This window comes from Protopterus annectens, chromosome 4.part1, assembly GCF_019279795.1.
Source record: "Protopterus annectens isolate FY-2018-M chromosome 4.part1, PAN1.0, whole genome shotgun sequence".
Classification (NCBI taxonomy): domain Eukaryota; kingdom Metazoa; phylum Chordata; order Ceratodontiformes; family Protopteridae; genus Protopterus; species Protopterus annectens.
In genome coordinates this window covers 161,613,423-161,630,920 of record NC_056734.1, presented here as the reverse complement: position 1 = coordinate 161,630,920, position 17,498 = coordinate 161,613,423, and the positions used below count along the sequence as shown (strand labels likewise).

Here is a 17,498-nt window from a genome sequence, read left to right as displayed (position 1 = left end):
TGTGAAGTCGGCTTTTGAGAAGTTTTTCACTGTGGTCTTTTTATTTCAGGTGGGGCGGGATGAGGACCTCCAGCGAGATTAGTTTATGATCTGATCTCACCAGTGAGGGGTATACTTCGGTGTTGAACATTGTGATCCCATGTTCGTGATGATGAGATCAAGTATGTTTTCTCCTCTTGTGGGGATGGTGACTAGTTGTTCCATGGCATTTGAGTTTATGAACTCCAGGAACCTTTGGGCTAGAGTGTTTGGGCTTGAGTAGTGTTCCCAGTCTATATTAGGGTAGTTGAAATCACCTAGTATGATGGTGTTTGGAGATACATTTATCCCCTCCAATGTTTTCAGGAAGGCCATGTGAGGTTCCTGAGTTTGAGAGGGTGGCCTGTAACATGCTACAAATTGCAGAACAGTCTTGCCTATGGTTAATTGCACCTGGATGGTCTCCGATGCATCGTCGCGTTGCCACCAACCTTGAGGTGTGGGTGTCCTTTATGAATATGGACACCTCCTTTCTTGGTGTTGTCATGAGGTGAAACCTGATAGTGCTGGGGTGCTCTCAGGAGCCTTGAACCAGGTTTCTGTCACAGCACAGGAGAAGGGCCCGTCGTGCGTGCATCTTGAGATTGAGACTTCTGGCATTGAGCAGCATTACCCTTAGTTTTTTCCTTTTGTGTTCTAGGGTGGTAGGTTTAGAATTTGAGCCTTGCCTAAAAAGGCACTATGGGGGCTTGTCCAGCATGTCATCCCAGGCAGACAGACATTGGATCCCCTTTGAATGACACCAGAATTTAAGCCAATTATTAAAGCCGATCATCTTATCACTGTATTGTGGCATCATTCTAGGTGAAGGTAGGATACTGCTCAAGGTCAGGGTCATACCTGCCTGGGCTACATAATCAGAGAGCTCCTCAATGTCTCTTTCATGTGGTCCAAGGTACCGCCTCAGGTTGTTGACACCAGCGTGGACAATGATTGAGTCGTACCTGCTGTTGAGAGACCTGAGTGCTTGCTACTGTGACCTTCTCCTTACTCAGTCTGTGTCTGACTATGGAGTCACCTATGACAAGTATGTTTGGTGTTGTATTTGCACTGATTTTGTTGTTTATGTGTTGTTTGTGTGGTGTATTGAGTTTGCAGTTGCTTGTGTGTCTGCTTTGGAGGCCTCTGCTGTTTAGGTAAATTTTACTCAGAGCCTATGTCTTAGTGTGTTTATGTGTTTGATTCAGTGGTGTGGTGTGTAGTTGCCTTCTCCTCCTGCCTGGTCTTGCCAGTCCTGAGTTGAGAGAGCTCAGCCTCCAGTCTGGCTAAATAGCTGCATCTCACAAGTCGTGGGAGGAGGAGAGACATGAGGCAATTGTAACATTGTCTCAGAATATTCACCAACTGGGCAGGAGAGGACGCCAGCATCTGACCCTTCGACATGCTAGAAAGAATTATGAGTTGGTATGAGACAGAAAAGTAGTGGGCTTAGCAGGCCTGGGGTTTTGCTAGTGAGATTTGTATAATGTAGGAGTGCTTGACCTGCAAAGAGAATGCTTATAAGACAAGGGATATGCTTATAAGACAAGTGCTGAGCTTTTGAAGAAAAAGTGAAGGTGTAAACTGTTTAGTTTCCTAACAGAGAAGTTCTAAGGGAAAAATTGAAGAACAGACTTTCTGGAGCCAGAAAGAGTGCGGATTGTGTGTCGTACTCTGAGTCATATCTGCAGTATCACATGTACATAGGTGTTTACTAGGCTACCGACCACAAGGGCCTTTTTTAAGCATAGCTATGGATCCTGAATCTCTGAAAAGTACTGGTACCCTTGATAAATGTAAGCAGGAGATTGGGAGATGAAACATTTACAAGCAGGGGCCTGGGAGATGAACCATTTACAGGTTGCGTGTGTCCATTAGAGACATAGTACCGAGCCAGGAATGAATTTCTTGTTCCCATCCAGTTGTCCAAGTAACACTTGAATCGTGTTAAGGAGGAAGTCTGCTTCACATGGATGGGTAGCCTATTCCAGAGATATGGTGATCTCTGAGATGCATAACCTTTCCGTCCAGTGGGTCCTATTTATATCACAGGCAAGGTTTAAGTCTTTAGAATGGGTAATTCTGGTGCTGCTTGTTTTGTGGATATGCAGGAAGTCCATTAGAGTGTGGTTTGACAGTTTCCTTGTTTGCCAGGCATAGATCTCCCCTCAACAGCCTGTAGGAGACAGAATACAGGGATAGGGTCTTGAGGTGATAGCACAGGACATTTTACTTATGTCCCGTATTCTTTTAGTGAGGAACCTCTGTGGATGTTCCATTTGTTGGATGTGCCTGGTTAGGTCCAAGTTTGGATGGCGCAGTGGTGCAGCGGTAGCTTTGTCACTTCACAGCAAGAGGTTCTCCGGTTCGATTCTCTGCTGGGGTGCCTTCTATGCAGAGTCTGCATTCCCTGCCTGCATTCGTGTGGGTTTCCTCCAGGTGCTCCAGTTTCCTCCCATGTTACAAAGACATGCATCTGGAGCGTTTCTCCCTGGGCCTTTGCTGAAAATTGGCTTTGTTCCAAGTCGAACTTTACCAGTTAACAAATGTTAAATAAATAAAATACCAAAGGGTACATTGTACTGTATGATAGATCATCTGTTGAATGCTGAATACCAAATACAGTGGAACAGTGACTTCCTTGGACCTAGACGCCATACCTTTGTTTATAAGTTGCACAGCATAGAATGGATTTCCTTACTACTGTAGACGCATGATGGTCAAAGGCGAGATTACTCTCTGTGTGTGTGTCCATAAGGCCCTAACTACTGTGTCAATTGTAAGGGTGTGTTGTCAATATAATTACTAGGGGTGGATGACTTCCCATATCGTACATGATTCAGTCTGTCCACTTTAGCTACATGTCTGGTTGCCATCAGACACGGGCAGTAGTCTCTCACCATGTTGTAAACTTTCCAAGGTGCAACCTTCCTCCCACTGCTGCAGTAATGCACTACATCATCCTGTCTCTTCACATGTTATTTGCTTGATCTGCACTGGCACTGACATCAAGAAGTGGCCCCAGGCTTGTGGGTTAAGTTTTTGGTTTGTTTATCTTCAGTTGTAGGTCATATGTTTCCTGTTGCATCATTCCGGGCAGTTAGTGTTGTAATTGCTTAAGTAGTTCATAGGTTGGTACTAGGCTATCGACCCTAGGGCCTATACAAGCCTAGCCATAACAATTCCCTGGATATTTCTTCCCACAATATTTACTTCCCTTGACTCCTGTCTAGCAGGGCGACTGACGTGATCCCTGGGGTGAATTTCCTCTCTCCCATCCAGTCGTCAAGGTTCCTTTTGAAGAGGGCCAAAGAGGCGCTCTGCGTGACATGTATAGGCAGTCTTTTCCAGAGTCTGGGGAGTCTCTGGGTCAGGAACCTATCCCTCCAGCATGTTTTGTTTATTGTGATGACAAGGTTTAGATTCCTGGAGCGTGTGGCTCTGAGGGATTGGGATTTCTTTAAGTGTAGCATGTCCAACAGCTCAGGGTTTGACATGGCCTTGTATGTTAAGCAGAGATCGCCTCTGAGTAGACGATACGCCAGAGTATAGCTGGAGTTAAAAGACGGTCAGCATAGGGCATCTGCTTTAGGCCTGTGATTCCTTTAGTGAGGTATTTCTGCGGCCTTTCCAGCTGTTGCAGATGTCTTGTGAGGCTTTGTACTCTGTAATGGGTCTAATGAGGGATGAGTACAGTGGGACATTGACCTCCTTTTTTCTGGATGTAAAGCCCTTAGTGATGAGGTGTGCCACATAGAAGGATTTCCTGACTGTTGTGGCGATGTGGTTATCAAAGGCAAGACCACTGTCCACCTGTGTCCCTAAGTCTCTCATCACACTTTCAGTGTTTAGTGTACTGCCGCCTATGTGGTAATTCATGGGTACATGTTTTTTCCCCAAAGGAGATAACTATACATTTTTTGGCATTAAGCTTGAGCCTATGGCTCTGGCACCAAGCATCTGTTTCTGTAAGGCTCTTTTGTAGAATATCCACATCATGTGGGGATTCAGTAATAGCTCCCAGTTTGCAGTCATCTGCGAACTTTGTTAGCCAGAGTCCCTTAGTGTTGGCCTGTACTTCAGAGAAGTAGATGCCAAACAAGAGCGGTCCCAGGACTGAACCCTGAGGTACTCCACTTGTCTGGAGCTGGGTTTGGAGTCTGCTACTTTTACAGTCTGGGTTCTGTCAGTGAGCCAGTTGGCAACCCATCGAGTGACGTAGGGATTTATGCCCAGCTTAGTAAGTTTATCTATGATTCCAGAGTGGGGGATGGTGTCAAAGGCCTTGGCAAGGTCCAGATAGGCTGTGTGGACCACCTTACCCTTGTCCACAGTTTTGGAGACTGATTCGAAGAAGTCAGTCAGGTTCAGGAGACAAGATCGGCCCTTCACGAACCCAAACTGCGTGGGTTCCAGTGTTTTGAAGGTTGTCAATGTCTTTGCTTATAAGTTCCATGCCCTTGCAGATCAGGCTCATCAGACTGATGGGACGGTAGTTTCTGGGATCAAAGGTGGATCCCCCCTTGTGGAGTGGGATAACTGTAGCTGTGCTCCACTCAGTGGGCATGAAGCCTGAGGTGAGGCTATGATTAAACATGACACTTAGGTGAGGTGCCAGTTCATTTTGTAGTTCATGTAGTACACAGCCTGGGATGTCATCTGGTCTCATGGATGCTGTGTTAAGATTGATTTCTCAGTTGCTCCCTCAGGTATTGTATTTTTTGTGTGGTTGATCTTCTGTGGGATTTTTTTGTCTTAGTAGATAGAAGTGCTTTTTTGTGTTTATTCCATTCCCCAGATTTTGTGTAGCTGTGCCTCTCATGATTTTTTTCTGTAATGCCTTTTTTTGGTTGTTTCCTGTTTTGCTTCCAGTTAAAGAGTAAGATTGGCCCTAAAGGCTTAGAAAATGCTTTAAAAAGGGGCACTAAATCCCTGTCCATACAAGCATAAACTTGCATGCCATTTGTATGTGGGTTGGGAATTCAGACATGGAAAATTGAGGAACACTTTGTGGATGGAGATACAGTCAGGTCTTTGCTAACTGTTCCAAAAGTCCCTTGTGCGGAGATTTCCCTCCAGAGACAAGACCAGTACTCCTAATGAAATCAGACAGCCTTCATTGTCTGGGATTTCACAGCTAGAGGTTTCTGATGATCATGCCCCCCTCCCCCCCCCACACACACACACACAGGAAAAGAATAAACAGTTTTTCAAATGAAAAAGAGCTGTCCAGGTAGCTGTGGTCCAGACCTGCCTCATTTCTTTCAACCTTTTCTTCCAGGTCTCTCCACAGTTTCTCTGTACTTGTAACTTCGGACATGAAGAAAATAAAGGTTCTCGTCTCAGATGTAGATGGACATTTTCTGTCCCTTGCCTGTTTCCAAGGCAGCACATGAAGCTCTCATCCCCTCTCTCCTTATTGCTTCCTCAGTAGAATCAGCACCCTTGTCTGTGCTGGTTGAGTTAGATGCGGTGGATCACTCACAGCTCCTTACTTTGGCATTAGTAATGATTACTTCTTCAATGCTATTGTCCTTTTCCAAGTAGGTGGCTTTAGTGCTGACCTATTCAGTATCAAAAGGACAGTAAGTCCTAGATGCTTTTTTCTAGGAGTCTGTGATGATCTTGACACCAGTGTCCTTGGAGCCATTCCCATAATTAAAACTGTTCGTGCTCAAGTCTGAGTCAGTCCTTTATACCAACATCCCTCTTAGAGTCAAGGCTTGAGTTGGCAGGCTTGGTCCTAAGCTTGTTGGGACCAATTCTTTCTGTGTTATTTTTTTTTTTCTGTATTGGTTCCTTTGGCATCAGTTCCCACAGAGACATCTTTCAGCTCCATAAAGACAATTGTGGAGCATCAGTCCTTATTGGCAGTCCATTTTGGATCAGGGCACCATTCAGCCTGTTCCACCCTCCGTAGCGGGAACAGGGGTTTTGTTTTACTCTAGAATGTTTTTGGCTCTTTGGAAGGAGGGTACCTGGCGATCAATTCTAGATATTTCTCTGCTCAACAACGTAGTCAAGGTCTCTTCTTTCTAGATGCAGTCTGTTCAGATCTTGTTTCCTGTCCTTCTTTCCCAGGCTTCTTGGTTTCCCTGGACCTCAGGGATGCATACTTTCACATCTCCATTCACCCTCTGTTCAGAAAATTTTTGCACTTCTGTGTTTCTTCCTCTCATTTTCAGTTCTCTGCTTTGCCCTTTGGCCTTTCTACTGCCCCAGGGGTATTCACCAAAGGTGTCACTCCTGTCATTGCATTTTGCAGGCACTGAGGGATGCGTATTTTCCCCTATCTGGATGGCCTGCTCATTCAGGCTCCTTCTCCCAGCAATCTGTTATGGGATCTCCACTTTACCACTTGTCTGTTGGAAAGTATGGGATTCACCATGAATCTTAAGAAATTTGTTCTGCTGTCCTCCCATGATCATATTTTTCTGGGGTGCAGGCTTCAGACTATCCCCATGTTGGCTTCTCTTCCTGCTTCCAAGGTTTTGTCTCTGACCACCTTTTTCCAATCTCTTTCCTTCGTCCTCTCTTATGGCCAGGGAATTTCTCAGGGTTCTGGGGGTTTATGGCCACAACTATTCCCGTGCTTCTTCTCACGAGGCTGCATATGAGGAAGCTATAGTGGTACCTCATATCACTCTGGCTTCAGCATTGCCACCCTCTGGAGTCCCCTGTTCCTTTACTCTTCTCAAACTCAGGTTTCAGTGGTGGATTCAACAACTCTCTCTCATTCTGGGGCTTACCTTTCAGGTTGCAGTTCCTTCTCAGGAACTGCTTACAGATGCCTCAGACTTGGAGTGGAGGGGGGTTTCTTTTGGCCCTCTAAAAGTCCAGGGTTTCTGGCCTCCTCAATAGAGGTCAGATTATATTAACGTAAAAGAGATGAAAGCTCTGCTTCTGCCTCTTCAAGTTTTTCATTCCCTTTTCCACCCTGGCCCCTTCAAAGTTTTCAGACAATAACACTGTGATGTGGTACGTCAGCAAGCAGTGGGGTACCAGGTCAGGTCTCCTTTGCAGGTTAGCTTTTAAGGCATAGGTTCTGGCTCTCTACCACAAAGTGACTCTTCAGGCAGTTTAATTTCTTTGAGCACAGTCTAGTGGCAGACTCATTGAGCAGGTCTGGAATACAGGCTCATGAATGGATACTTCAGAGGTGTGTTTCTGGGGGTCTAATTTGGTAGACCGAAATTTCACTTGCCTGAAATTTATATCACCGAGACGAAAAGGCCAACGACCACACAACACCGACATCCCGGAACACTGACTTTCCACTCCAGGTAAGTAACCTAACCACTTGGCCACCCTATTGAACTTTGCCCCTTACCTCTGCAGTAGTGTGACCTCGGAGTTGGTAGATTTAGTTAGGGCGTGTAGGTGCACAGCCCCTCACATGGGTGGGTTTGCTTTTCTTCAGCTTTACTTTTTTCAGGATGGCCAACCGGTTGGTTACTTGGAGTAGAAAGTCAGTGTTTCAGGATGTTGGTGATGTGTGGTCGGCCTTTTCGTCTCGGTGATATGAATTTCGGGTAAGTGAAATTTCGGTCTACCGAAGTAGACCCGTTTGTGGACATAGTCCATCAGTAGGGTATTTGTCAGGTAAGTCTTTTTGCCTCCCCTCTGAATAGACAACTTCCTCTGTTCTGTCCAAGAGTAACAAGTCCTCTGACTTGGAAAATCTTTCTGTATGCCCCCCTTCCTCTTTTGCCACGAGTTCTGCACAAAATCAGGCAGAACTCTCCCAAAATCTTGCTGGTAACTCCCTTTTGGGCCAGAAAGCATTGGTTTCCTTTTTTCTATCACTTGGTCGAGGCAGTCATCACAAGTTACCTCACCAGGTGGATCTTCTCACACAAGACAAGGCATCTCTTATCCATTCTCACCTGTCCACCCTTCAAATGACATTTTGGGTGATAGGGTTTTGATTACTTTTAGGATCTTTTTTCTGAGGACGTGCTCCAGGTTCTGCAGGAGGCCAGAAAATCATACATAGCCATATGGGAAAGGTTTTCTATCTGGTGCCACTCTTGCCATCAGATCCTCTGTAGGTAGGGGTTCCTCTGGTTCTGTCTTTTGTGTGATCTGCTCCATGCTGGGTTAGTGTATTCTTTAGTTAAAACTCACCTTTCAGCAATTTCTGCTTGTCTTCCCTTGAATCCTTCCTTGGCCTTTCTGTTTGAGGTCAAGCAGTTTCTTAAATGAGTTATTCTTATCAGGTCTCCCAGGAAGCCTGTTCCACCTTCTTGGATCCTCAGTTTTGTACTTGAAAAATTGACTCAAGCTCCTTTTGAACCTGCTAGTTCAGCATCCTTGCAAAATTTTACTTTGAAGACTGTTCTTTTGACTCTTAATTCAGGCTCTCTTGGCTGTTTCTCCTTTTTTCGTTTTCAGAGACAGGGTGTCTCTACAGACTAATCCTCCTTTTTATGCCGAAAGTGGTTAATGAGTTGGCCCTTAATCAGTCTATTCATCTTCCTTACTTTTTTTTTTTTTCCTTCTCTAAAGTCTGCCAGTGAGAAGGTACTTCACACCTTGAAATCTGCGTAGACAACTCATGTATTATTTGGATAAAACAAAGGCAATTCGGAAGTCTGAGCAACTTTTTATTTCTTTTCATCCCAGGACTTTGGGTTTGGCTGTTTCCAAGCAAATCTTCTTATCCTGGATTTTAAATGCCATTTATTTTTGTTCTTTTCATGGCAAATGTCTTTCTTCATCTGTAAAGACACATTCTGCTAGGGCTGTTACCTACTCTGTTACCTCTTTCAAGGATTTGAACACCAGTTCCATCCTTGAGGCACCTTCTTGGTCCTCTGTTTATACTTTCACTAAACACTGTAAATTGGATGTTGTTTCCAAGGCCAGGGACATGTTTTGCCAGGGCCATTTTGCATGGGTTTGTAGAGGGCTCTTCCCTGCCGTCCTCCTCCCAGCCTTCTTCTTAGCTGTTGTACTCTCCCTTATGTAAAAATAAAATATTGCAACAGTGATATGGAAGGACATAGTACAGTTGTGTAAAATCATAACATAACAGTAGATGTCCTTCCCTTTGCTGTTGCAAAATTCAGTCCCTCCCTCCTTCCCCCTCTTTCGTAGCACTTATCCCTGTGCTTTTGACATCCTGACCAATGGCCCCTGGCTTCCTTTTTCCTTCTGCAACTAAGGGTATTCTTGGATATTCTTTTCCTCCTGGGCCAATTCAGTTCTTAGTGCTTGTGTCCATATATAATTTTTAATACCCTACACCTTACACAGGCAGCAGATGTGTGATGTACAGCACCTATAAGATCCAAAGGCTTTGGTATACTGGCCGGACATTGAACTATCTTTGGCAGGAGTTCCCTCATGTAAAGAGAAGGACGTCTACTGTTATGGTATGATTTTGTACAACTATGCTTGCCCTGATAGCCAAGTGGCTATCTAGGCTTCTCTGATATTGTTTTATTGCGTCTGTACAAAGACTATTTGCTCAGATGGCCATCTCCTTGTCTGACATTTTTATCTGTAAGGAAATTGTCTGTTTTCAGTGGCATACCCTTCCTCTGGCCTGTTTTTCTCCTGTCTTCTATTTTTTCCTGGTCTCAAATAATAGGAAAAAGGAGGCAAATCTGGCAGACTGGGAAAGTTTTATTTGCCTACTGATCCTAACCCCTGCAGCATAAAGTTGTAGGAGTTACTGAAGACTGATTTTCTTCTCACAGATCTGACATAATGAGCTTGTGTCCATAACTTTAATTTACCATTTGCTAGCATACATCTGTGATATGCTGGTGCTTAAGTAGCATTCCCCAAACAGATTAAGGCAAGTTTGCTATGCAGTCCTGTTATGTTATACTTTCAGACAGTTTAGTTGTAAATTCAGAAAGAGATTTATTATTTGCGAAAGTAATTTGAAAACTTTATTTCAGCATATGGCTTAGAAAAATACTATATTTTGTAGGAAGTAGAGACCCTCAACAGTTCCAAAGCTCTCAGGGAGCTGACGGTTGATCAGAGGAGTTTGCAGAGAGAACTTGAGTCATTGCAAAGTGAGCATGCCCAGAAGATGGATGAGTTACGCGATGAGCAGTCTGAGCTGGAACGAAGACTACAGCAGCTGGTGCATCAGAACTGTGCCTGTGACACAAATTCGGAAAAAGAAAGGGAGGCAGAGTATGCTGCACAGGTAGGTGGCTTTTATTTTTAAAATTGCTTAGAAAGGTAAGAGTAGTGGATAAAAGTAGATTCTCAGTACACTGCCATGAGTAACTAGGAGATAGCCAGACAGCTCCTCAGAAACCAGAATTGGAATGAAATGAAAAGGTTGAATTTCTTTGTAAAGGGCGACTTGAGCAACATTTTGCCACTGAAGGTCAAAAACATGGTCACATTTCAAAAATTAAAAAGGGGGAAAAGAAAGAAAAATCAATTAAATAAAAAAAAAAAGAGCTAGGATCAGTACATGAATATGTTCAAAAAAGAGCCAAGATCAGTACATGAATATGTTCTTTTGAAGATGTGATTGTGAAAATACTTAACTTTGGTAATACAGATGAGAAGCATTAGGAAGAAAATGAAAGAAAAAAAGCACGCAAGAATGTGAAATCTTCGTAAGAATTTATCTTATTTATTAATTTTAGTAATTTTTTAGATGTTCTGGTCCACATTGAGATGGTAGAAAAAAATGTAGAAAACACAAGATGCAAACGGATGATTGATTTATAAATTGCATAGTGTAAACGACAGGTGCACCATGTTGTGTATAGGGGCATGAGTATATTACAGTTCTTTTGTCACACTGATTTATACATATAGTCCCAAAAGTTGTAATGTCTGAAATTTTGCCAGTTCTTTTCCATCTGCTGCAGTGTCCCTGTAAATATGCAAAGAATGGCGAATGAGAAAAAATTGTGGTTCATTAGGAAATATGAATCAATTCAAGGTGGAGGAGAAGGTTTTTGAGAAACTGTGGGCAGAGCACTTTTAATTGGGTACAGTCTGATCAGTTAGGTAAAGGAAGTTAGGTTGGTAAGTGACCAAGAGGGACAGAGGTAACCTGTTCCAGACATCATGTTCAGCAGTCAAGAAAGCTTTATAGCTGATGTTAACTTAAATGTTATGAAGCAAATTCTGAAAGAAAGAAGGAATCCTAAGTTACTTGGATAAGTTGACAAAAGATGAATGCTTTATATCTGTAGTAAGATATTTATTACTTGGGGATAATGTAGAGAGCAATTGTGTGTTATAAATACAGTGCAAGTACTGTATTTGTCAGAGAATAGATAGCTTCAGAATAACAGCCTACAGTCACTTAGTACAAGATTGCTGTTATTAGAGCAGCTGGAGCATAATTACTTGACATGACAGTTACTTGTGTGCTATTAGTCTGTCCATATATATTCCTTACTGATTGAAAATGCAATCTCAGAGACTGTACTACACCACCATAAACTTCAAAGATTTCCTTTTCCAAGGTGTAACAACCTTTGAATGAGAGTAATAAAGTAAGATGTGGGAGACTATTACCTACATGAGGAGTGCAGGAGGGCTTTTTCCTCTTCTATAAAAATGTGTTGCTTTGTATTTGCTTTTCGTATTCATTTGTTCAAAATCTGTGCAGTTGCAAGTACTTATGTCTCGTGTGTTTGTGTAAGCTGGCTGTACAGCAAGTGTTTATCAGGGAATTGTATTTTGTGTCTTATAGCCTCAAGCATTCATAGTGGATTCCAGGATAAATGTGGGCACTGGCCACTGTGCACAGCAGTGATTGTGTAAATTTAGTTTGTAGCTGTTCAGTCTGTTTGGAAAAGGTAAGAAGTGGGTGAAAACATGTATTTGTGGTGTATTTGAAAATTTTGTAGTTTCTGGTGGTATAAAATTTGCTAGAGACAAGCCCAGGTGTGGGACACATTGCTTCGTTATTTGCTGTGAGTAGCACATTGCGGTCAACTTAGGAAGTTGCTTTTATCTTGGGCAGTTCTGAAGTAGGTGAGTTAAGGAACAGAGGAAAGTGGTACGGAACTGATTCTGAGAGGTGGAACACTCTGTAATGCAAATTTTTAACATTAGATTTGGGATATCTTAAACACTAAAGGAGAACAACTCGTACCATTCTGATATGAAATAAAATCTTCAATATTAAATCACGGCTTTACAGTAGATTATTACTTTGATATAACCCTCTACTCCGCTCCTGCAGATTAGCTAGAGCTGAAGCAGGAGTCCCTACTTGGCTTTTCCTTTCCTACTCCACTGCTCTACCACAGATTGATATGATAGAGTTGTCACTGGCCATGTGCAAAGTTCATGTTGATATGTTGGCCACATACCTGTCAGCACAACAGAGTGTCTTCATTAGGAGTTGATCTTTCAAGCAGAATTACCATGGTATCCTTGTTCACTGCTGTTCTCATAGACTTCAGTGGCATTGTTTCTTTCCGCTAAGCATCTAGGTCCAGTACACTCAAACTGCTGTTCGTGTGTAGCTTTGCCACAGATGCTGGCCCTGGTGCTGTACCTATTGCCTTCCTTATAAAGTCTGAGTTGGGTTCTGCTCATGTGTTGACTACACCCCGCCCTCCGATTCCGGCTTCTGCTGTGGCCATGCATTCTGGCGCATCCATTCAGGTCCCAGCTAACGAGCTGCATGTGCTTGAGAGGCTGAGGTGGTTGACAATACAACACTGCATCAGTGGCCAATGCAGTTCTCCGTAGCGCCAGTATAAAAAGCCTATCAGTGACTATTTGTTCAGGCATAAGGCTACTTGCTGATGGAATGTACTGATTTAGATCAAACTGCTATAGAGGTCCTCCACAATGTACTCCTGCAACCATCTCTTTGTCAAGGTACTGACATATCTTTGCCTCATCATATTCAGAGTCAGAGCCCTCTCAGGCCCCACAAGATTTTGTCCAGGAAAAAGCAACTGGACATTCTAGAAGAGCTCACAACGACCAGCTACAAAGATGCAAATTTAGATTTTCTAGAGTAATTCCCAGGGATCTTAATTTTGTTGCATTTCTCAGATGTATGCAAAAGCTTATGCAAGGAAAAGGAGGGGGTGGGACATATACTCTGAATCATTCTGTCATCCGGAGAGGGTTTCAGGAAGCTTGCAGTTTTTCTCCAGACCTCTCAAATGTTCCCACCATGGATGGACATTTTTAAAGATGGTATCAGAGTGGCATGAGATAACAGTGATACAGTGACCCCAGTGCCACAGAGGGCAAACAAAATATCCCATGTTCCCAGAGATTGCATGGTGTCTTGACTGCAGCAACCTGAAAAACATTATTGTGACCATAATGTCATTAATTTTGTTCTCAACAAGATAGAAACTATCATTTGAGGGGGTTGTTTGCTGTTAATTGTTCACTGATGTGACATGTTGGAGTGTGTGAGTGTATATCTCTGAGAGCAACAAAATTAAATACATCACTGTGGCCATTATATTTGTCACTTCTTCACAGTCAAAGATGGTGTACTTTGTCAAAATGGGTGTGGCTCATGGAAACATATCTGTACAAGGTGCTAAAACTAGTGTTTGTTGTGTTTCAGGACCACAATGAGGGCATATCTCATGCTTTCACTTTCAGATTGTATTTTTAATGATAATTTCACAGCCTCTGTAATGCAGATATCTTTAAATTCAGTTCATTATGAACATGTCCGTTTTAACTTTTGTTACAGAGGTATTAATTCAGAAAGTGTAAACTATTTTGCTTTTATAACATATGAACAGAATTTTGAGCTTAATATTATTTCAGCAAAAAAGGAAAGCTTTGCTGAGACTCATAACTTGATACTCAAATTTAATTTGCAGATGTTCTGCTACCGTAGCACACAGAAGCACAGAATGACTACAGTTTTATAGAACATCCAGCTCTGTTGTCCAAAAAAATTGAGAACATATTAAACTTTTTTTCAGCGATGTAGATTTGCGTATCTCTACCAGTGTGTTTACATAGCCATTAAGAAGTACCAGGCTGCATTGTGCTCAGTTTCCATTAGACCCAAGTAAACATAGATGGTATCCAGAATTGTATGTAATAAATAGAACTATGTACATCTGTGCTTCCTATCCTTGTGTTGCTTTATTCTCAGGTGCCTCTTGTGATGATTGTGTTAAGATCTATTACCTTATATGGCTGGTCGATATGGCCCAGTCCCTAGTCTCCTGTTTGTTTTCTCCTCATTGCCGTTAATTCCCAAGATTGTAAACAAGTGAAGACCCTGTGGTCTAAGATAAATGTCCTTCCATTTCACAGTTGCAGTATTCATTACAGTAGAAATCCCCTTCCAGTGTTGGCCTGACATCCAGTCAGTATACCAAAGTCTTTAGATTGCTTTAAGGTGCGCAGTACATCACACGTAAGCTCTTCCCTTAGTGTAGGTCATAAACATAAAGTCTGGACTTAGCATCCTCAGAACTTCTTTGGCTGCAGTTCGAATGCCGTCTCTTGATTGTCTGAATGCTTGTTCCATTGCTGGTTCACCAAGCCATTGCAGATAAGTGCATTGGGGTTTTTTGTATCGTATGTTTTATTTAATTATTTTTTTTTGCTTTTGAGGATGTCCTTCTATTCACATGTTGCAGTATTCATACCCTTTGGGTTATCCTCCGTTCTTCTACCCGAACGTCTGGCCAGTTTACAAAAGCTTTAGTCACTGCGAGGTACGTGGGATGTCTGACGTTGGTTGTAGGGTGCATGGGCCATAAAAGTGATTTATGCACTTACCTTTCCCAGAACTTCTTTGCCACCAGTGAAATATCAGCTCATCCTACCATCGGATCCTTCGTGTTTTAGATAAGTACCTCATTGGAGCATTTTTTTCTTATTATTTTGGTCACTGCATGCCTGCTCAGGTTCATGTCATCCAGGAAAGGAAAGTGTAGGTGCAGATGCCAGATCCCCCATAAGGATGCCCACAACCTCTGCCTTTTCTGCTTAGGGCCCAGCCATGACCATAAAACCTGCACAATTTGTCAGGCCTTCATTCCTAAGACTCTTCCTCGCCATCTGCATTCCTTAAACATCTGTTTGAAAAACCAGTGTCTTAAACGCCTGGCTCTGGCGATGGAAGGGCTGTCCGGTCAGACCATCGAGCCATCAAAAAAGAAGGCCAAAGTTTCCAGGCTTGAACCTACTACTGCACCTCTTTCACCTGATGTTCGCCTCGAGGAACGTATGGAACCAGGCGATTCAAGTATAGCTGGGACTGTTTCGGAGGCCACAAAACTTAGGGCTGAAAGTTCGTCTGTGGAGGTTATGCAGATGTTAGGCACCAGTAACAAGGGGGAACCTCTGCTAGCAGTGGACATCCAGATCGGCCCTTCCACTGGTGTACAACCATCTGAACCTAGGTCCTCTTTAGGCCCTATTCCCTCCAGGCATGTCTCTTCCTTAAAAAGAAAACAAAAGACAAAACATGTCTGTCCACCTTCTGAAAGCCTGCCTGATTGGCAAGCTTTCTCCCAGAGCTTATTTAATGCCTTCATGTCCCGTAGGCCTTCAGTGGCTGCTCCCCCTCCGATTATCAGTCCTAGGTCTCAGACTGATCCTCTTCCAATTAAAGCTGAAGACTCTTCAGATTCCTCTTCAGAGGACTCCCTTTCCTTTCTTTTGGCTTTTTCCAGTAAGAGGTCACCACAGCGGAACTCTGGTCCGCTAATGATTGGCAGTAGATTTTTACGAAATGCCGAGGTGCCAGCTCGACACCCAACCTTCAACGAAGGCACGCCCATTTACGCATGCATGTCTTTCGAAAGCTACCCAACCGTGGGGAGGACATGCAGACTCCACACAGAAGGCATTCCCAAGCCAAGCCAAGGACTCCCTTTCCTATGCCTCTCAAATGCCTTCAAATGCTTTCCCCTCTTGGGTATGCTTCCCCAGAGGAGGACTTTGCTGAGGCAGACTCCCCTGGAGAGGACCTCACCCTTGGAGACACCCCTGGAGAGGACCTCACCCTTGGAGAAACCATCTCTCGAATGAGAGAGTTTTTTAAATGGAACTCCATTGAAATGACTGAGGTTCAAAAGAGGTATTATGAACTCTTACAATTGGACACTTTTTCACCTTCTGCCATTCCACCAGTCTTACCAGCCTTTTTAGACACCTTCGATGCATTCTCTAAAAATTCTGAATCCCAACCCCCAGCCCCTAGAAGGCCTGAGTTCCCAGAAGGGGCCACATTTCTGATAAATGCCCTGTTGCAGACACTGGCAGTATTTCAGTCTCTGCAGACAAGCCCTCCAGACTACTACCTTCCACCTCTGTCCTTCCAACAGATAAGGACAGTAAGACTATGGAACGCATTGTCAAAAAGGTATACACCTTTGCCACTTTGGCCTTTAGGGCTGTTACCAGACGCTCATGTTTAAGTATGCCCTGGCCCTTTTGACTCCAGTTTCTAAACTTTTGGGTGATCTCCCTGGCTCCCCTACTAAGGCACAGGTATCTAAACTCTTCTCCTTGTCCTCTCAAGTGACAAGATACTCTATCAGATGCAGTTATGATGCTGCAGAGGCCTCAGCCAAATCTGCAGCTTCAGCCTCAGTGCTCAGGTGGTACTCTTGGCTGAGACTCCAACCCCTACCTGACAATGTCAGGGCTAAACTTCTGGATGCAACCCTAGACAATTCTGCCCTGTTTGGGGCCAAAGTGGCAGAGATTTTCAAGACCCTTCAGCAAAAAGGGAAAGAATTACAGGATTTAAAGCATTTGTGTCTCCGATCCCTAAATTCTATAGACATTATCCCACTAAGACAGTTCATCAGAAAGGATTCTGCTCCTACTCCTCTTTGTAGGAGCAAAAAGAGCTCCAGGAAGAAGCAGCATCCTTCCAGGTCTGTTGAGACTCCATCTCAGAAGCCTCAGTTTCAGGACAGAAAAGGTAGTGTGTGACTATCTGCCCCCCCCTTCCATATTTCATCCCCCTATCGCAAAGACACTCTCACTGTCTTCCTGTCTGGCAAAGCATTACTTCAGTCAAGTGGGTCTTACCAGTTATAGAAAAGGGTTACTTTATGACTTGGATCATTCCTCCCTCCTTAAGAGGCATCCCATGGCCACCGAAGGACCAACTTCCCCTTTTCCTATCAGTCTTGGACAGCCTCCTCTCTCAAGGGACTATCCAACCTGTCCCTCTGTCAGAGAAGGGAAAGGACTTTTGCTCCAGACTTTTTCTAGTTCCAAGGAAAGATAGCCCATGGAGACCCATCCTGGACTTCTTCCACCTCAAACCTCTTTCTGCAAATACCCATTTTTCACATACTTATGCTCCAGACTCTTTTTTTCTTTTTTTTCCCCCCTGCTAACTCAGGTATTTCTGACCAGTTTTTTTCCTCTGCTAACTCCGGTATTTCTAGCCAGTTTGGACATCAGAAATGCATAATTGCATATCCTCATAATCTCTGTGGGATCCTCGCATTTTCAGTTCTCTGTTTTACCATTTGGACTGTCTACTGCTCCAAGGGTATTTAGCAAGTGTCTGG

The 17,498-nt window shown here is 43.5% G+C and overlaps 1 protein-coding gene across 2 annotated transcripts in view; it reads left to right on the top strand.

Moving 5' to 3' along the window:
- SKIL (SKI like proto-oncogene) overlaps nucleotides 1–17,498 on the top strand; it is a 234,122-nt gene that overhangs the window by 169,103 nt on the left and 47,521 nt on the right. Inside the window, exons 7-8 of one of the 2 annotated variants that reach the window (XM_044070064.1) lie at nucleotides 9,962–10,186; nucleotides 11,705–11,810. In XM_044070064.1, coding sequence (XP_043925999.1) covers nucleotides 9,962–10,186; nucleotides 11,705–11,767 — 288 coding nt within the window. In that variant the 3' untranslated portion in view covers nucleotides 11,768–11,810. The remainder of the gene's footprint in view (nucleotides 1–9,961; nucleotides 10,187–11,704; nucleotides 11,811–17,498) is intronic. The other variant, XM_044070063.1, reaches the window with a different exon arrangement.